The 20,481-nt window shown below is 49.3% G+C and overlaps 1 protein-coding gene across 19 annotated transcripts in view; it reads left to right on the plus strand.

Annotated features, from left to right (window-relative positions):
* Positions 1-20,152, plus strand: part of RUBCN (rubicon autophagy regulator) — a 74,039-nt gene extending 53,887 nt beyond the window's left edge. For 10 of the 19 annotated variants that reach the window (XM_065539334.1, XM_074030312.1, XM_045387305.2 and 7 more), the window contains 10 exons: positions 2,515-2,589; positions 10,277-10,337; positions 11,467-11,599; positions 12,212-12,357; positions 12,926-12,990; positions 13,447-13,685; positions 14,382-14,443; positions 14,882-15,035; positions 16,294-16,387; positions 16,613-20,152. In XM_065539334.1, the coding sequence (XP_065395406.1) occupies positions 2,515-2,589; positions 10,277-10,337; positions 11,467-11,599; positions 12,212-12,357; positions 12,926-12,990; positions 13,447-13,685; positions 14,382-14,443; positions 14,882-15,035; positions 16,294-16,387; positions 16,613-16,791 (1,208 nt within the window). In that variant the 3' untranslated portion in view covers positions 16,792-20,152. The remainder of the gene's footprint in view (positions 1-2,514; positions 2,590-10,276; positions 10,338-11,466; positions 11,600-12,211; positions 12,358-12,925; positions 12,991-13,446; positions 13,686-14,381; positions 14,444-14,881; positions 15,036-16,293; positions 16,388-16,612) is intronic. The other 9 variants (XM_074030314.1, XM_045387310.2, XM_074030305.1 and 6 more) reach the window with 1 other exon arrangement.
* Positions 20,153-20,481: the final 329 nt, after the last annotated feature.

Genomic DNA, 20,481 nt, shown 5'->3' on the forward strand with positions numbered 1-20,481 from the left:
ATTTAGAACGATAAGCTGCAAAGTTTTTCCTAAGTAGAAGATCTTCATTATGGATTGTTACTAGCTATTGTAAGGGACAGCATTCTGCTAAAAACAAAACCCCTTTACAACTTCAGTAGGAAAGAGCACTGAAAGCAGGTGTTCCAGGCGGAGTGGCTGCTGGCTGGGGTCACCCTGATGCTTCCTCCTCAGTGGTGTCTTTCTCTTGGGTTCCCGCTCTGACTCCTCCTTTCAGCTTGTAGGGCTGGTCCATACCACTTGGAATTAGAATCCTATTCTCTTGGGTTCCATAACACAACTGAAATGGTTTCAAAGTGTTCAAAAGAGAAAAGGACAAACAGAATCATTGGGGGCAGGGGGACAAAAAAGGAACAAAATCAGGCCTGCAAAGTGAGCTTGAATTTCTGCCCTTGCAGTGCTCAGTTGCTTAGCACAGGCACAGACTCTGTTGTTGTTGTTGTTGTTGTTGTTGTTGTTGAAGTACCAGCATAGAGGAACAGTGGGGTTCCAGTCTGGGAAGGCAGTTGTGTTAAATCAGGTTAAGGTCCCGTTCCTGCAAGTCATAGATTTCTTCAAGTTCATCAGCAAAACAAACACACACACAAAAACAGTTCAGGGACACACGCTCCTCCCTCATGGGTGAGACCAACAGTGGTTTCCTTACTGCAGTGAATGGTGTCTATAATTCTCTGTTACAACATTGTGTACGTGGACAGAGGTGAACTATATCTATAATTCTCCATTATAATGTTATAATGTGATGACAAATAGATCTCGTGTTGTGTGAGGCTTTGATTTCCTGTTTACACAATCTAGAGAACCCATTCGCCTGCACAGGCCTCCAGATGGAGGAACCACACGTTTGTTCCCTGTTCAGAAACTCTGTTTTTCCACAAATTTTCCAGGTATTCAGGAAGTCTTCCTTCTATGTTCTCCTTAATGTCTCTGATTTCTATTTATGACAACAATAGTTGGTCATTAAAACTCCTTTTGTTTGTTTGTTTGGTTGGTTGTTTGTATGTGATCCTCCAACTCCTCTCCAATTCTCCACCATCAGCTGGGTGACTTACAGTTTGGTTCTGACACTAACTCCCTGGAGTCAGCACAGATCCTGCAGGCTACAGTCCTGTGAGATTACTTCTGCTTCAGATGCCAGACACAGGTCACCAAGCTACCTGCCCTTCTGCTTGTAGGCTGACTACGAATTCACAGTTCCCATGACCCCTTTGCCCCAGGTGGGATAATTTGCTTGAATGACACCCAGAACTTGGGAAAGCTTAGGATTATAGCCTGTTGTAAAGGATCCAAACGAGCAGCCACATGAAGAAGTACGTAGGGCCTAGGAAGAGATCACGAGCACAGGAACTCCTCCTGCCCCCATGGTGTGTGGGGGCACCACCCTCCCAGGTGCATTGATGTGTTCACCAACCAGGAAGCCTGGACATCATTGTTCCAAGTTTTTATTGACATTTCATTATATAGGCACCATTGATTAAGTCACCAGCCATTGGTGATTGAACTCAGTCTTCAGTCCCTCTCCCCTCGCTGGACCTGATGGGGGAGTAAAAGTTCCAGCCCTCTCATGACGTGGTTGGTTCTTTTGATAGCCCCCACTGGTGAAGCTGTCTGTCTAGGGGCCTGCCAGGAGTCTCCTCATTAGCATAAACTCAGGTATGATTGAAAGGGGCTTCTTTTGAATAATAAAAGATATTACTACAATTCAAGAAATTCCAAGGATTTTAGGAATTCTCACCAGGAACTGGAGACAGAGACCAAGTATCTATTTTCTGTTATACCACAGTCTGTGATTGACTTCATCTCCTAATTAAAAAAAGAAAGAGGGTCTGACCTCGCTCCCAGGATCCGCAGCCGGAATTTCAGGAGGAGAATAGTGAGGTAAATTCAGATCAGTCCACGTGACAATCACATCTGTGTCCCGCAGCACAGCAGGGATCCGGGAGGCTGTGCAGTCTGTAAGGAGCCTCTCGACAGACAGGCCCAAAGCCACTCCTGTTAGAAACTGTTGCTGCGGTTGTGGGCCTTGAGGAGATGTTCAGTCAACTAATTCTCTAGTCAATTCACAACAGAAATCCTTAAAGGAAAAGACCTTAGGCCAGGGTTTTCCAACCCGTGGGCCAGACCATTCTTTGCCATGAGGGATTGGGCTGTGGACTGTACGATGTTTAGCATCATTCTTCGCCTCTACCCACTAGAGGCTGGTGGCGACCCCTCCCCAGTATCGAGACAATCAGAAATGCCTCCGTCATTGCCTGAGTCACCGTGGCTGAGAACCACTGCCGTGGGAGGTCCTTGAGGCTGGGCGTGGCATAGGAAGTAGCAGTAACTCTCCTCCAAGCTAGAGTGAGCACCTACCCAAGGATGTCAGTTCCTAAACACCATTTCATGTCTGGGAGCAAATGGCAAGTTTTGATTCCAGGAACACATGGTATAGAATATTAGTTTATTTCCTGCTGGAATACTAAAGGGCCCCCTTTTGTCGTCATTATTACACAGATGGTAGTGAAGGATCTAACCTGACTCACATATCAAAGAACGGACTGTCAGTGTCACTGGCCTCGATGTTCTCAGGTAGCTGACCTTGCAAGCGTGGATGTGCTCGTAGACGCATGTGTGTGAATGTTGCGCCAGCTTTTTCATATATACTTAATCACGTGATAACTGTGAGGGTTACGAGGACTGGGGGGGCTGGAGAACTAGTTGGAAGAAACTGGAGCTAAGCCAGAACACCAAGCCAGGAACAATTCAGATACTCACCAATTCATCCTCATGTGACCCCAACAATCTTCCTCATCAAGTTTGTCCTTGGTGATCCTTCCCTACGGTGATAAATTTAGATTTAGTGGCCATTGTGACTGATGGAGGTAGTGGACGGTTTAGAAAGGAATAGTTAGATGAAGAATTTTAGTTCAGACCTATCCTAAGCTCCTGCCACACATTCAGGCAGCAGAAGTAGGATAGAGTGGTATGAAGCTTAGTGTCTCTTTAGAATTTTGAATTTGCAGAGCCAGTGTTTAGAAAGCCATCTCTTCTGGGTACTTTGTGTACAAGTAGGATTTACTGCAGTAGATGTTTGTTCTTGTTTTGTGATCCAAACAAGTAGGTTTCCTGTAGGTGAGGTTAATGGAAAGAAAGTAGTAGTTTTCTGCTCAGAATGACTTTAAAACACAAAAACAACAACAAAACTCAGAACTTTTGTATTTTTTTTGAGACGGAGTTTGGCTCTTGTTGCCCAGGCTGGAGCACAATGGCACCATCTCAGCTCACTGCAACCTCCGCCTTCCATTTTCAAGCAATTCTCCTGCCTCAACCGCCAGAGTGGCTGGGACTACAGGCAGCTGCCACCACGCCCGGCTAATTTTTGTATTTTTAGTAGAGACAGGGTTTCATCATGTTGGCCAGGCTGGTCTCAAACTCCTGACCTCGTGATCTGCCCACCTTGGCCTCCCAACATGCTGGGATTACAGGAGTGAGCCACCACACGTGGCCCAGAACTTTTTATTAAAACTGTTAATATTGTTGGGCACTAGGAATTTGAAATAATTACATGAGATTAGATCAAGATTTAGAGCAATAAAGACAAATATTACAGGAGCTCCCATTTTCTCACTCATGTGGAAGCTAAAAAAGTTGATCTCATGGAGGTGGAGAAGAGAGTGGTAGGAGGCTGGGAAGGAGGTGGGTTGGGGCATAAGGAGAGGTTGGTTAGTGGGTTCAACCACACAGTTAGAAGGAGTAAGTTCTAATGTTCAGTAACACAGTAGTGTGGCTGTGGCTGACACATTGTATATTTCAGAATAGTCAGAAGAGATCTGAAGTGTTCCCAACACAAAGAAATGATAAATGTTCAATCAGTGAATATTCTAAATACCCTGATTTGACCATCACACGTTGTATGCATAAAATATCACACGTGCCCTGTCAATATGTACAAATATTATGGTATCAACTTAATGTTTTTAAGATTAGAGAAATAAAAGTAATTAGGCTGCTTTTTTTTCCTACTCCTAAACGACTGTCATTGATTCTCATGAGTCCTCCCTGCCTGAGGAGGAGTCGTCCTGACTCCCTTTCTTCATTGATCTAACAGGAGCCTTCCCTGCCTGAGGAGGAGTTCTCCTGACTCCCTTTGTAACTGGTTTCCGGTGCGTTTAGTCCCAGTCTTTTGTGGGGGCACATGTTGAGTGTCAGCCACTTCTCCCTCAGAGCGTGTCCAATCTTTTCTCACCACCAGGCAGGCCTTGATTCGGTCTTTCTAGCATCCTTCTTTCCCCATTTTGGGGGCTTTAAAAAATTTGTATACACATGACAGGTTTTACATTAAGAATGTGAAATGTTTTTCTTTTTCTTTTTCTTTTTTTGAGACAGAGTCTCGCTCTGTCACCCAGGCTGGAGTGCAGTGGCGCAATCTCGGCTCACTGCAAGCTCCGCCGCCCGGGTTCACGCCATTCTCCTGCCTCAGCCTTCTGAGTAGCTGGGACTACTGGCGCCCACCACCTCGCCCAGCTAATTTTTTGTATATTTAGTAGAGATGGGGTTTCACCATGTTAGCCATGGTGGTCTCGATCTTCTGACCTCATGATCTGCCCGCCTCGGCCTCCCAAAGTGCTGGGATTACAGGCGTGAGCCACCGCTCCCGGCCGTGAAATGTTTTTCAATTAAAAAGCTGCTTTTTAGGTTGAGTGTAGTGGCTGCTTATGTTGGTAATCCCAGCATGCTGGGAGGCTTGAGGTAGGAGGATTGCTTGAGGCCAGGAGTTGGAGACCAGCCTGAGAAACATAGTGAGATCCCATCTCTACAAAAAAAAATATTTCAGAATTAGCTGTGTGTGGTGGTGCATGCCTGTAGCCCCAGAGCTCTGGAGGCTGAGGTGGGAGGATTGCTTCGTCTGGGGAGGTTGAGGCTACAGTGAGCCATGATCATGCCACTGCACTTCATCCTGGGTGACAGAGCAAGACCCTGTCTCAAAAAAGAAAAAATTCACCCACTTCAAGTGTACAACTCAACGATTTTTGGTAAATTTACCAAGTTGTGCAGCCATCACCGTAATCCAACTTGAGGACATTTTCATCACCCCAGTAGTATCCCTTGGGTCACTTTACGGTGAATTCCTGTCCCCACTTCCAGCCCCACTCAGCTGCTCGTCTTTCTGTCTCTGTAGATTTGCCTTTTCTGGACACTTGGTATAAATGGAATTATCTGATATGTGATGCGTCATCTTTTGTGTCTGTCTTCTTTCACGTCATCTGCTTCTGCTGATGGTGTCTGCCCAGTTGGGTTCGATATCTTTCATAAGCTCCCAATCTCAGACAGTCTTTTCAACTTCTTTGGATTTAGAGTTTTGTTGTTGTTATTTTTTCCCCCATCTCCACCTTCTTGTATTATAGCTGCATCAATGTTTCTTTCTCTTCCTTTGTAGATTCTTCCAGAGTTTTCATCTTCTGCGGAGATGTATCTAGTCAGTGTCCAATCAGGAGACAGAAACTACACAGTAATTTGAATAGGGAAAGTTTAGTAAAAAGAATGATTAACTATAATGTGGGAATCATGGAGTGGGAAACTGGCTCATGAGGAGTAAAGAAGACTCTCAAGAGTACACAGGAGAAACCGGGCGCGGTGGCTCCGACCTGTGAGCCCAGCACTTTGGGAGGCCGAGGCGGGCAGATCACGAGGTCAGGAGATCGAGACCAGCCTGGTCAACGTGGTGAAACATTTAGTATGTCTGCTAAACATACAAAAATTAGCTGGGCGTGGTGGTGCACATCTGTAATCTCAGCCACTCTGGAGGCTGAGGCAGGAGAATTGCTTGAACCTGAGAGGTGGAGGTTGCAGTGAGCCAAGATCATGCCACTGCACTCCAGCCTGGGCGACAAGAGTGAAACTTCGTCTCAGGCCGGGCGCGGTGGCTCAAGCTTGTAATCCCAGCACTTTGGGAGGCCGAGACGGGCGGATCACGAGGTCAGGAGATTGAGGTCATCCTGGCTAACACGGTGAAACCCCGTCTCTACTAAAAAATACAAAAAACTAGCCGGGCACGGTGGTGGGCGCCTGTAGTCCCAGCTACTCGGGAGGCTGAGGCAGGAGAATGGCGTGAACCCGGGAGGCGGAGCTTGCAGTGAGCTGAGATCGGCCACTGCACTCCAGCCTGGGCGACAGAGTGAGACTCCGTCTCAAAAAAAAAAAAAAAAAAAGAAACTTCGTCTCAAAAAAAAAAAAAAGAGTGCGCAGGAGGAGCAGGTGGAGGAGCAGCCACTATCCCCGGGGCTGGGATGGAGCATCTGGGGTGGGAATAGATGTAAAGGAGTATTACATCCCCAAGGCTGAGATCCAGACCTCCTGGCTCACTGGATTGTGGGGTTCCCTGAAGCCCAGAGCTGCCCTGCACTGGTGCCGGGTTCCCTGAAGCCCAGAGCTGCCCTGCACTGGTGCCGGGTTCCCTGAAGCCCAGAGCTGCCCTGAGCTGGTGCCGGGGGACGCTCTCCATGGGGAGGTGGCATGCCAACAACTGTCACCGGGAAACTGTTCTCTGGGGTGCTGAGGGAGGATGCCCATGAGAGGTGCTGTCTCAGAACCCAAGGGTACTGGTGAAAGCGCTTCGTGGGAAGGTGGTAGGCCAGTGGCACTCACTGTAAAGCTCTCCAGGGAAGCTCTCCTGGTGGGTGCTGAGGGGGCTGTTTATGAGGGCATCACTCGTGGTACTCTGCTGCAAAGCTTCCCAAGGTGTGCCTCCCCCGGAGTCAGCCTAGAGAAGCAACCAGAACCAGCCAGAGAAACCCCTTCTGCCTCCAGCACCCTCTACCGCAAAACTTCACATCATGTCAGCTGGCAAAGGAGAAATGTTTCTGTGTCCAGCTCCATTATTGCAGAGCAGGCAAAAACAAGGGCAGATTTGGAGTCAAAAGGCAGTAAATTGATAGCTGGCATAATAGGTAAAAAGGAAAGTTCATGGCTATATTTTCTGACAAGTTTCAAAATTATATCCAATTGAAGGTAATCAGTTGCTTCTCCCTCATCCATTTTTAAATTAAATTTTTTCTCTTTATAAAACAAGAATGCTTTGAGTTCTCCATTTTGAAATGTTTCCTTTTGAGTCAGCAATTACAGAAAATTTGTTGGATTTGGACTCCCAGATATGTTGGGTATGACCTTATCTTCTAGAAAGCAGGATGGAAACCAATGTCAAACTGGCCAGTACATTCTGAAGTTGACTCTTCTTGTGACTCACTTATTTTGTTTAAAAATTTGTGTAGTTGGCCGGGCGCGGTGGCTCACGCCCGTAATCCCAGCACTTTGGGAGGCCGAGACGGGCGGATCACGAGATCAGGAGATCGAGACCATCCTGGCTAACATGGTGAAACCCCGTCTCTACTAGAAATACAAAAATTAGCCAGGCGTGGTGGCGGCGCCTGTAGTCCCAGCTACACGGGAGGCTGAGGCAGGAGAATGGCGTGAACCCAGGAGGCGGAGTTTGCAGTGAGTGGAGATCGCACCACTGCACTCCAGCCTGGGTGACAGAGCGAGACTCTGTCTCAAAAAAAAAAAAAAAAAAATTTTGCGTAGTTTGCTAAGGTACCAAGGTTTTAGCCAGCTCTTCTCTGATCATTCAATACCAGTGTCTGGACACGCAGCAAATTCTTCTCCTTATAACTTGTCATTGTTTTTGTTATTTATTTTTATATTTTTAAACTTTTTTCTGTCAGTAAATAATGGCCTTATTCTATTAAGTTGGTGCAAAAGTAATGGCAAAAATTGCGATTACTCAACCTAACATCTATGCATCAGAAGCACCTGAAATCATTCTCTTGCAATAATAATACTTGTTTTTGTACCAAAAAAATCAATAAAAAGTTTCAGAATTATGTTAAATTCCACTTGGATGGTGAGAGTCTCGGACCTGCTCCGTAAGTGCTCTCACTTGGGACACGTTGAGTCCATCCAGATGGGTAGCTCCCCCTCTCTTCACTCCTCAATTCGCTGGCTTTGACTCGGTCTGCTTTTATCCAGATCTTCAACTAGGGGTTCACCCACATCAACTTGGTGGTCTGCTTGAGCTGACCAGAGAGTGATAAGGCTGCAGCGCGGGCCCAGGACCCACAGAGCTGCGTGGTCCTTGGCTGGGGCCGGGTGTCATGGCCCCTTTGATGGAGTGTGCTTCTCTCCCTCCACTCCGGGCTCAGAGCCTGGCCTCCGAAGCTGGGCGGCCCCTCCACACTCTTGGTGTATTCATGATTGGCAGGGAAGGGGAAGTCCCTGCATGTACCTCTGACCTCACTTTACCTCTAGTCAAAGAGAGGAAGAAGCATGTTACAGTGTGACTCGGTTGTATTTTCTAAAGAGAGAATGATTTTTTTCTCTCAAAAAAAATTTCTTCTTTGTGAGGATGAGGAACTGCTAAATAGTTTTATGAAGGCAGTGGTTTCCTTAGAAACTGTGAATTATCACTGCCTGTTCTTTCTGGCATGTAGTATTTTCTTTAATAGCCTGGCACTAAAATAAGAAAATTGGTTAGCTCCTTCCTGAGGGATAGCTAAGTTTTTTTTTTTTTTTTCTTTTGTGTGACTCCCAAACAGGATGGAATTTGAAATAGCTGTTAATTGCTTTTAGCCAATTAATCATTTATTCAGAAAATATTTTCTGAAAACTTTTATGTACAAAGCACTCTGAGGGCTACTAGCGCAAGGCAAGACTTAACGTACAACCCAAGGCAGTGTAAGTGTTACCCAGATACATGTCGCAAACCAAACAGTCTGTGAAGGTCTGGCCTACTGTTGCCTCTACTGTTTTTCTTTTCTCTACCAGCACTAGCTAGAAATAAGACAACTGGCAGTGCACTGGGATCTGGATTTTGGTGGCACAGATTCAGCCAGAAAACACGGTGTACTTGAACATCTTTGTTGTTAAGTAGGCTGTGTTAATTACCAGCAAAGACGTGTTGATGTCTTGTCCTGTGCTTAGAGAACATATGAAAACTTCTGTTACTTCTGTTATCTTACTCATATGTAGCTTTGAAGACATTAGTTTGTCAGCAATATTATTTGAGTATATGCTTGTATATGAGCCCTGTGTTAAGTATTTTAGAGCCAAGGGAAGAAGGAGACACAATCTTATTTCCTAATAGGGTGATTTTATAATCTAGTTGTCCAGACAAAAATCTGCATACAGAGGAAACGTGAGGAACAGTAGAGCTACTCATGGCCCAGTGCACAGTGATGCCATACAAGATTCATGTCCTGAGTGCTCAGAGTAGATTGGTCATTGTGTAGGCTTAATTAGGAAAGAAAGGTCTTTTCACTGGGCAGTGAAGGACGTGAGAGAGAGTATTTCTCAGAACAGTCTTGTTTTCATGACTTGGGTAGGCTGTGTCTGCCTTGCTTGAACATAACTGCTGTGTTTCGCATTCCCCTCCATCAGAAGTATTTGGGTAGACGAGGTCTCTGAGGTCTCTGGAGGTTCAGGCATATCGTGACCAGAAATCCTCTTCTAAATCCTTTGTCAGAAACACGCTGCGGAAGGTCTGCCACAGTTTCCTGTATAATTACGCCTCAGAGATCATGTTGACCATCTTTGTCAGAATGTGTTGGTAACCAGGCATCTCCAAAGAGTTGCAAAGCTATAGAGACGTTCCTTTTCCTCCATGAAGCTTTTCTAAGGATATAGAAGACTCCAACGTTCAGGGGTAAAATGGCAGCAGTGATGAGATGTTAGCAGCAAAGTTCCAAACACTTGTAACATTCGGGGTGATGGCAACAGTGGTGAAGTGTTAGAAGCAAAGTTCCAATGTCACATGTATTTCATGAGAACCTCTGTGATCCAAGTTACGTGTTAGGCACCGAATGTTACATATCTAAGAGCCAGACAGAGTTACTGCCTAAGGGAGCTTATCATTCAAGAAAGGTTCAGATGTGGAGAATGAGGGAGCGATTTGAGTCCTTGTTTTGTGTCTGTGCACGTGAGGGGTTGTGTCTGTGAACCTCATTCACCGTTTCACACCAAAGCTGAGTCTGTCGTTCTGCCTGGGTTTGTAACACTTTTCACCTTCTCAGTGCTGTGCATAATGTTACTAATTCAGCCTGGTTTTGACTTGGATAGAGGCAAGTTATAACCTGTGTGTAGAGCTTCACCTGCTCCTTTATCCTGCGTAGAATGTGGCACCTGGCTGTTACCCTGAGTGCTTAGCTGGCAGCACCGCGTCGTGGGTTCCACGATCCCTCACCCACCCCTCTCCATTGCGCTTCCCTTGTCTCTGGTTTCCATGTAGATGCTGACATCAGAAGGAACACAGCCTCAAGCAGCAGATCCTTCGTTTCCTCCCAGTCCTTGTGAGTACTTTTTTTTTAAAGAAAAAAAAAGAAAACCTGAGGATACGTAGAGAAACAAACCCAGTTCTTGGCATATGGCTGGGCAAAGCCATCCAGATGTAAGAGGAGGCAAGGTCGGGGGAGGGGCTTGCTGATGGTGGCGAGCCCACGAGAGGAAAGCAGAAGCTCTTTGGTCCCAATGGGACGGGCTCTCGTGGAGGCAAAGCTGGAAGTGAGTGATTCCTTCTCTGCTGACTCTCATCATAACCAGAGGCCCCAGAAGGTCTCAAAAGAGAGCAGTGATGATGGTTTTTGGTTATGAAATCAGATTGAACAGATTCCACATCACGGACCCAACCAGGGGAAATAGTAGCTCATTTGGGAGGAAAAATCGCCTTTTAGTCCACAAAGCAATTTTACTCACTTTGTTTTGTAAGCAGGCATTATAATCTCCATTTTGCTGTTAGAGGAGCTGAAGTTAAGAGAAAGGAAGTGACAGAGTCCTTCATTAGCACTGCTGTGTAGTGACAGGAAGTGGGGCTTGAACCGCAGTCTTAGGACTGTGAGACCAGCGGACTTTCACTGTCCTATGTGTCAGTGCTGTGTAGTGACAGGAAGTGGGGCTTGAACCGCAGTCTTCGGACTGTGAGACCAGCGGACTTTCACTGTCCTATGTGTCAGTGCTGTGTAGTGACAGGAAGTGGGGCTTGAACCGCAGTCTTAGGACTGTGAGACCAGCGGACTTTCACTGTCCTATGTGTCAGTGCTGTGTAGTGACAGGAAGTGGGGCTTGAACCGCAGTCTTCGGACTGTGAGACCAGCGGACTTTCACTGTCCTATGTGTCAGTGCTGTGTAGTGACAGGAAGTGGGGCTTGAACCGCAGTCTTCGGACTGTGAGACCAGCGGACTTTCACTGTCCTATGTGTCAGTGCTGTGTAGTGACAGGAAGTGGGGCTTGAACCGCAGTCTTCGGACTGTGAGACCAGCGGACTTTCACTGTCCCCTGTGTGAGGGTGATGAGCAGGCCGGGGTGCTGCCGGTATTCTCCCAGCCCAGAAGTTGCTGTGTGGGGGATGAGATCATGAAGGGAAGCCTCCATCTGCCCGTCCTTTCCCGGTGTTCAGCCGTCCTTGATTCTCCCCTTTCCAGCTCCCACGGCTTCCTGCACTCCACATCTGCTGAGGCGGTGGCCATGGGGCTCCTGAAGCAGTTTGAGGGGATGCAGCTTCCAGCTGCCTCAGAGCTGGAGTGGCTCGTCCCGGAGCACGACGCCCCTCAGAAGGTAGGTCCTTGGCTCTTCTTCCTACCCAGGGGCCGAGAGCCTTTGTGACCTTGTTTTCCTTCGTCACACGTCCCCAGTCTGGAATGAACCTGTGTGTTCCCCGCCTTACTCATGGAAGCCATTTATTACAGTGGCTCAGGTGATAAATGAACAGTGAATGCTTGCTCGCCTTGTCAGAGCGGAGATGACGGCTCCTTCGCCGTCCTTATTCACGTGACTGCTCGCCAGACTCAGTCACGTTTGGTTTCTGACCAGCTCGGAGACGCTGCGCAAAAGCGAATTGCTTGGATTCTTTGCTCTGCACTTGTCTTTAAGGCATGAAACACCCTGGCACGGCAAGGGTCCTGGAATGGGCGCAGGAACAACATGAGCCGTGGGGCCACTGCCGTGGCAGGCCGTTTCTCTTTGCTTCTTGGAACCCACAGCCCTCACTTCTAGTACCTTGGCGCCTCCTGGTTGGTTCTGAGGACCAAGGTTACCTGAAGCTCTTATCCTGTGGTGTTCCTGAAATGTCTTTCACTCATGATGCTCTGTCACGGCCAAAAGGGTCCTGCGTTTGTGTGTCCCACACCCGTCCGTGTGCGCTTACCCCAACTGTGTTTTCTCCTGCAGCTTCTACCCATCCCTGACTCACTGCCCATCTCACCGGATGACGGGCAGCACGCTGACATCTACAAGCTGCGGATTCGTGTTCGTGGCAACTTGGAGTGGGCGCCCCCCCGGCCTCAGATAATTTTTAATGTTCATCCCGCCCCAACGTGAGTGGCCAGTGTCTGTGCCCTTGGGAGCACAGATCCGTCCTCTGTGGATTGTCAGGGTTTTCGTCTCTCCCACTTGTCTCTGCCTCCAGCTGTCCTTCCCACACGGTTCTCTTCATTTAAAGGCGGAGGAGGAGGGTTGTTCATTTTGTCCGTCGTTTCTTACTCTTAAGTCTCAGAGCTGACTGGAAACAAGGCGGGTTTTGTTTTGCTGGCATCCCCAACCTGTTGCCTTCCTCCCAGCAGTTTTGTGAGCTTGCTGGTTTTTCTTTTCTATCTAAGATGGATGGATGCTTTTCTCTCCTGTCATTCTTTCCTTTACCACGTGTCATTGCTTACATTTGTACAGAATGTGTGGTTCATTCCTGGGGAGAGTCACTGCCTAGACCTAAATCCTGTATGGAGTCGGCTCTCCCAGTAGGTTCAATGTTGTCCAACTGAATCCTAGGTGAATTCCCCTCTCTTCCCATACTTACCTGGCGCTGTGTGTGTGTGTGCTCAGTCCCTCACACCTCAGAGGCCTCACGCAGCTGCTATCTGCCAATGCCCTGTCCTTATCCTTCCTCAGGAGGAAAATTGCCGTGGCCAAGCAGAATTACCGCTGTGCAGGGTGTGGCATCCGGACTGAGCCCGGTGAGTGCCTTCCCTTCCCACCATGCTGCCTCCAGAGGCTCTGTGCCCTCCCCCACGTGCAGGGAGAGGTGGCGTGTCAGAGGCGGCACAGGAGGTGGCAGAAGTAGGGAAGGAGAAAGAAAGGTTCGTAGTAGGCGAGAGTGCTGGCGATCGGAGGGAAATGATTTCTGGGAGCGCATGGCCAGGCCTGTATACTGTGGGAAGTTGGGTAGTTCCAGCCAGCTGGCAAGGCTGGATCTTACCAACTGCGGCTGGTTTTATTTCCTCAGGGCCTCCAAGGTGGGACATTACCCCAGGCTCCACTCTGGATTTCGGCGAGCTCTGGGGAACTCAGACAGAGGTTGCTAGAGGCCATTGGCCGTCCCTTTCCACCCTTTCAAGGGAAGAGCAGAGCCCCCTTCCCAGTTTGTAGGTGGGAGAGTTACATCTGGCTTTCTGGCTTTCCGGTTTTTCCAGATTATATCAAGCGACTGCGGTACTGTGAGTACCTCGGCAAGTACTTCTGCCAGTGCTGCCACGAGAATGCACAGATGGTCATCCCCAGCCGGCTTCTGCGCAAGTGGGACTTCAGCAAGTACTACGTCAGCAATTTCTCCAAGGACCTGCTCATTAAGATCTGGAATGATCCTCTCTTCAACGTGCAGGACATAAACAGTGCCCTCTATAGGAAGGTCAAGCTGCTCAATCAAGTCCGGGTAAGACCTTGGAAAGGCCACCTCAGAGTCTTGCCCTTCTCCTCCCCTCGTCTCCTCTCCTCATCTCCTCCCCTCGTCCCTCGTCCCCTCCCCTCGTCCCTCGTCCCCTCCCCTCGTCCCTTGTCCCCTCCCCTAGTCCCTCGTCCCCTCCCCTCATCTCCTTCCCTCGTCCCTTCCCCTGGTTATACAGGGCTTCCCACAATTACCACACTTCTTGTCGTCGCAGTGTCAAAGCTGTAACTGTCTCCATTCATGCCCTCCCTATGTACTTTCTTAATCTCTTCCCATTTCCCAGGTATCTGTCTAGTTGGAGCCTCAAACCTGGCAATGGCAGCTATGAAGCTGTAGATAGCACTCGATGGCAAAAGCAGAATTTCTTCCTTCACTGAAAACATGAGTGAATGAATGAGGAATAGGGTAGCTAGTGAGAAACTGGAATTTCAGAGCGCTCCTCTGCCCCAGGCTGCTTATGTGACTTGGGCAGACAGACCTGGCGAAGGGGCCTTCCCTGAGCAGAGAGCACTCTGAAGCCAGTTGTCAGAGTGAATTAGAGTGAGTTAGAGCATAGGACACTCTGCTCTGGCTGCAGCATGCAAGGCTTCTAGACCTCCAGGGTTTAAAGGCCCTGGGCTTCCAGCACTGGATTCCTCTTCTCACATCCCCCTCCCACTCCTGCCCCCACCTCTTTCTTTTCAGCTGCTGCGGGTCCAGCTGTGTCACATGAAGAACATGTTCAAGACTTGTCGACTGGCCAAGGAGTAAGTCCTTTGTGGAGCCAGAGCCCTCTGGCCACGTTGCTGTCTCCGAAAGGGACACATCCCAGCACTCGGCTCTTGTTATGTAACGGAGGAGAGTAGAGAGATTTTGCAGAAATGTAAAGTGGTAAACGAGAGGCCACAGCAGTAACTGTATCTGTGTCCTTCTCTCTGGAGGGGGAATCTGTGGTCATTCCCTCCAGGGCAGGCCGCTGCTCTTAGCAGGCTGGATCCCACGTGGACCACTCTGCAGGAGTCTGTAGTCACTTCTGCCATCCAGACACCTAGTAGTGTGGAACGGCTGGGGTGGCCTGGAACACTGGGCTGGCCGATCGTTGCCCACCCTTGTTACTTTCTGCAGTTTCTGGATAGGGATCCTTCTACTACGACGTGGCACACGCACTGTTCATTCCCTCCCCTGCCTCCTGTCACTCCCTGTAGGCTTCTGGATTCCTTTGACACAGTCCCGGGCCACCTGACGGAGGACCTCCACCTGTACTCACTGAATGATCTGACGGCGACCAGGAAGGGGGAGCTGGGGCCCCGGCTTGCTGAGCTCACCAGGGCAGGGGCTGCCCATGTGGAGAGATGCATGGTGAGAAGGTCTCACTGTGGCATGCAGCTGAGCCCTTGCTTTTAGGGTTATAGGGAGTGGGGTGGACCTAGGGTTCTGGCCACTTAGCTCGAGGAAGTTGAAGTGGCCAGTCAGCACTGGGAGAGGAACTGGAAAGGACTGCTGTTCCTTAGCCTGGAGAGTAGCCAGAGCACCCGATCTAAAGAACCTCGAGTGAGGGGAGGAGCTGGTGCTGGCTGTGGCCCTGGGTAGCTCTGGGCAGGACTGAGTAGACTTTCACTAAAGAATTGTCGGCCGGGCACAGTGGCTCAGGCCTGTCATCTCAGCACTTTGGGAGGCTGAGGTGGGTGGGTCACCTGAGGTCAGAAGTTCAAGACCAGCCTGACCAACATGATGAAACCCCATCTCTACTAAAATACAAAAATTAGCTGGGCATGATGGCCTGTAATCCCAGCTACTCGGGAGGCTGGGGCAGGAGAATCGCTTGAACCCAGGAGGCAGAGGTTGCAGTGAGCCAAGATCACGCCACTGCACTCCAGCCTGGGCGACAAGAGCAAGACTCCATCCCCCACAAGAAAAAGAAAGGAATTGTCATGATGTGAGAGGAGAACTCTGGATTCGAATCTGGAGAGCTTCTACCCTCGGCCTTCGTTTGTTATCCTAATTTGTGTGACATCGTTTTGTATATTTATGTGTTCCACAAACGTACATCGTTATTGTGATCTACTCAACATGTAAAAAATGCAGAAATTATACTTTTCGATCTTCCTGTCTTAGACTATGCCCAGTTTATGTTCCTGTGACAGTCCCAGAATTAGAGCTGGGCATAGGTAGGGAACCCTGTGTGTCTGGAAGGAACTGGAAATACTTCACTATAAGCGGACTCCAGACTGGGTGCTGTATTTGAGGAACAGCCTGGTCTCCACATTTGATCTTAATTGGTTGTGGTTCCTTTTCTGAAATAAATCACAACCCAGATGGGACTGTCGGCTTAGGAAGCCCTTTGTGGTGCCATTTCCTCCTTTTCCTCTCTTACGGAGAGCCACACCAGGGGTCAGAGCTTCTGTGGCTAGTGCCTGTCTGATCTCCTGCCTAAAGCTGTGTCTAACCCAGCCCAGCCCTGGCCCTAGTTTAGCTTTCATGCTTCTGAGTCCAGCCCAGGCCTCCTCCCTGTGGGCAGCAGAACCCTGCAGACCACTCCCGTCCTTGGTGTTCACCTTCCCGTGCCAGTTCCTGATGTGCCGCTCCTCATGTTGCCATCTGTGTTTTTCCTCCCCAGCTCTGCCAAGCCAAGGGCTTCATCTGTGAGTTCTGTCAGAATGAGGATGACATCATCTTTCCCTTTGAGCTCCATAAGTGCCGGACCTGTGAAGGTGAGGGCAGGTGCAGGCGTCGGGCAAGTGAGCCTGAACACAGGGCTCCTTGATTCCCCAGAGCCACCCCTGTTAGCAAGAGTTCGGTGCCACTCAGCACCTCACAGGGCCTCCCCAGGGGACACCGCACCTTGGTGGCGAGAAGGGGCTGTGGCAGCAACTGACCTCTAGCTGGAGATAATACAAATTGTTTTCTTCTCTCTCCTACCTTCCCAACCTGAGTAGAGTGTAAAGCGTGTTACCATAAAGCCTGCTTCAAGTCTGGAAGCTGTCCGCGCTGCGAGCGGCTGCAGGCCCGGCGGGAGGCGCTGGCCAGGCAGAGCCTGGAGTCCTACCTGTCGGACTACGAGGAGGAGCCCGCCGAAGCGTTGGCCCTGGAAGCCGCCGTCCTGGAGGCCACCTGAAGAAAGCACGTGAAGCCCCTGTCTGGGCCGGGGTCACACATATTGCAGAACTGAGCCACTCTTTGAAGGACTTGCCCCACCTGGGGCTGCTTCTTTTTTTTAATTATCATTTTTTTTTTTACTGACTTGTCTGACGTCCATGTGCAGTCAGCCTTTGGTAGGTTGATGGGTCCAGAGTCTGTGGTGACAGGTAATTTGTAAGCTCCAGGTGTTTTCATGAGAACTGACATGTGGGTCCTTCAGTGAAGCTTCTAGTTCCTCTGTCAGGGGAAGAGACAGCAAGACCCAGTTCTTCCAGCGTCTGTGGCCTTCTCCTCTAGAACCAGACCTGGTTTCTTCTCCTCTAGAACCAGACCTGGTTTCTCCTCCTCTAGAACCAGACCTGGTTTCTCCTCCTCTAGAACCAGACCTGGTTTCTTCTCCTCTAGAACCAGACCTGGTTTCTTCTCCTCTAGAACCAGACCTGGTTTCTTCTCCTCTAGAACCAGACCTGGTTTCACCTGCATGTCAAGTATCTTTTCCAATTTTCCTTTGTTTTTGTTCTGGAGCTTCTGAGCCAGGCCTTTCTCAGCCACCTCTCCTCCTGCTGCTGAAACAGTGGCGTTCTCTCTCTCCCTGTCCTGGACTGGGGTCAGACCGTGCCCCGAGGAGAAGCAGCAGAGAATGAGACTACGTCGTGGGCATTTTGTCCGCTTATTTGGGTATTTTGGGGGCCACACAACAATCATGACTATCCTGGACTCCTCGGAGACCTCAGAGAGGCAGCTGTGAATGTCCCTGTGTTGCTGGGATTTCCCGTTTGGAATATTTGAAGTATAGATGATGCCAGAAGCTGACTTTCTTCATCTGCCCTGGTGAGCTTGAAGCAAAGAACAGAACTGATGCTTAGGCCAGGCTCGTCTGCAGCCTTATGCCACAAGCATACGTGAGGCGGCAGCTCTTGCTGAAGGAGCACTTACTCACAGGGGCTGTCGGCCCCTCTTAGTGTTAAGGTCTCTTTTAGTTAACCTGGCTTTTTGGTGCAGGTATGATCTTTGAAGCTCAGGCAAGTCCCTGATGCCATCCTAAGGTGAGGACAGGAACCCCACCCACCCTCTTCTTAGTGTGTCCCTGACCACTCTGTCCTCTGTTCGATGGTCATCGTGGTTCTCAGTGAAAGTACAACCCAACTCCCTTCTCTCTCCCCTTGTGCAGCAGAGCTGCGTCCTTCCCTGGTGGCCGAGTCTCTCTTGCCTTAGCTTCTGTGGTCAAAGGTGGAGAAAAGCTTCCTGCTATTAGTGCTGTTACAGAACTCGACAGTGTGTGGATGTGAGTGTGAATGTTCTGTGTTCTTGGGATAACAAGAGCCTTTATGCCAATTATGCACTTAGCTCTGTGTAGCCTGGTGATGTTTATCTGTTCAGTTCCCCATTTGATAGTGCTGGTTTTAGTGTGCGTCCTGCCCCCGTTAATGTGTGTGTTGACGGCAAAGTCCTTTCGATAGTGCTGGTTTTAGTGTACTGCCTCCCCCCCATTAATGTGTGTGTTGACGGCAAAGTCCTTTCGATAGTGCTGGTTTTAGTGTACTACCTCCCTCTGTTAATGTGTGTGTTGATGGCAAAGTCCTTTCGATAGTGCTGGTTTTAGTGTACTGCCTACCCCCCGTTAATGTGTGTGTTGACGGCAAAGTCCTTTCGATAGTGCTGGTTTTAGTGTACTGCCTCCCTCTGTTAATGTGTGTGTTGACGGCGAAGTCCTTGGATGGGACCATGTGTGTGTTTGTGATGTTCCTCAAGTTGATGCAGCTTCTAACCTCTGTGAAAACACTGGTCAGAGTGGCTTCCCCAAGAGCGGGCGGCTCTGTGAACTAAAGCCTGCAGCATTTCTGTTCTGGGACTGAATTCAGCCCGTGGGCCCGTCTTCCTGTAGTTGCCTGCTGGTAGGAGAACAATGGGCGTGGGCGCTGTCCCTGGAAGCTGAACAGAAGGGGGCCTGTGGTTGGTGGAAGCTGATGAGAGCCTGAGCTGGCGGTAAGAAGGAATCTCCCAGGGAGGTGGGAGAGGCCTTAAGGTGATGGCCAGGGCTGAGGCTCCACCAGCACGAGAGGGAACGTGTGGGAACCGGCCCCTGCTCTTGGTTCCTCTGCCTCAAAGTTGGGATCTGAAAGCCACGCTGGGCTACAAGACCCTGGAGCTGTTCTCCCTTCTGTTCACAGTGAGGCTCTAAAGGCCAAGGCCAGCAGTTCTGAAGGGCTGACTGGAAGGCCCGGGCCCTTCAGGGAGCTTCACGGAACTCAGGTTTCACTAGGGGTTCGGTCCCAGGTCCAGACCCAGGGGTTTATAAAAATGGTGAGCTCTCCTTCCAGGTTTGGTTTAAATTACACATCCAGGCCAGGCATGGTGGCTCACGCCTGTAATCCCAGCACTTTGGGAGGCCAAGGCGGGCAGATCTTGAGGTCAGAAGTTTGAGACCAGCCTGGCCAATGTGGTGAAACCCCGTCTCTTCCAAAAATACAAAAATTCACCAGGCATGGTGGCGGGCACCTGTAATCCCAGCTACTTGGGAGGCTGAGGCAGGAGAATCGCTTGAACCCAGGAGGTGGAGGTTGCAGTGAGCCGAGATCGCACCACCGCACCCCAGCCTGGGTGACAGAGCAAGACTCCGTCTCAAAACGAAAACAAAAAAGTGACACATCCAGCTCCCTCTCCAGGTCGCTGGAGATGTGCTCTCTTGTCCCGCCTGTTTCTCATCAGCACAGGATCAAAGGATGAAAATGCTGACAGCTTCTGAAGCCGAACTCAGCAGTCTCACAGGCTCCTGACTTGTCACTTACTTTTCTCCGTCTCCCTCAGCTGCACCCCATCCCTTCAGATCGTGCGTGTTTTAGTGACTGACACGCTGCTGCCATCACCGTCCAAATACCCATTTATTTATTTATTCGAGAGGGGGAAAGCGGGTAGAGGATGGGATGTTTTGGAAGCACTTTGCAACTTGTCAGTATCTGAAAATCCCCTGCTGTTGCGGGGAGAAGCTTTGAATGCACTGAAGAGAATTCCTTCTAAACGAAGGTGAGGGTACTGTTGAGGGTAGTGTTCTTTCTCTAATAAAGGGAAAGAAAAAAACATAGGTTGCTTACCAGGTGGAGACAAGATTCAAGACATAGCAGAAAAGTGGAAGACAAATATCTTCCACTTAAATGAGGCTGTTTTGACGTTCTCTGCCAAGGATTTAGAGCTCTTGTTGAATTACTATAGAAGAAGCGCGAGTCTCAGTAGAGATGTTGTGTGTGTGCAGCCTGTGCTCTGAACTGGCTTTCCACCTGCCGTGGTTCTTGCACAGCCTGGCAGTTCATTGTCATCTTTAATAAACTAAGGAAATGAAATTCTGTCTTTGGTTAGCCTTCCTTGACTGTCAAGAAATGGCATTGTGTCCACTGTACAGCAGGTATATCTGAACATTGAGAAGGTTTCCGTTACAACGTAAAGCAAATGGGACCACACACATCAAGGAAAGTGGGGTGGAGTGGCTGCATCACTAACTTGCCATGAGACCTCTCGAGCGAACCACTTCACTTCCCTGGATTTCTGGCGCATGGAACATGTGCCCCCTGCCCATACCCTTGGTGTAGTTGTCACTTAAAACGAGGTGTCTTCCTCTCCGCAACATCTGACCTGCCTTAGATGCTTCAGTTCCCACTTCTGTGACTACCTA

Source organism: Macaca fascicularis, chromosome 2, assembly GCF_037993035.2.
Source record: "Macaca fascicularis isolate 582-1 chromosome 2, T2T-MFA8v1.1".
Taxonomy (NCBI): domain Eukaryota; kingdom Metazoa; phylum Chordata; class Mammalia; order Primates; family Cercopithecidae; genus Macaca; species Macaca fascicularis.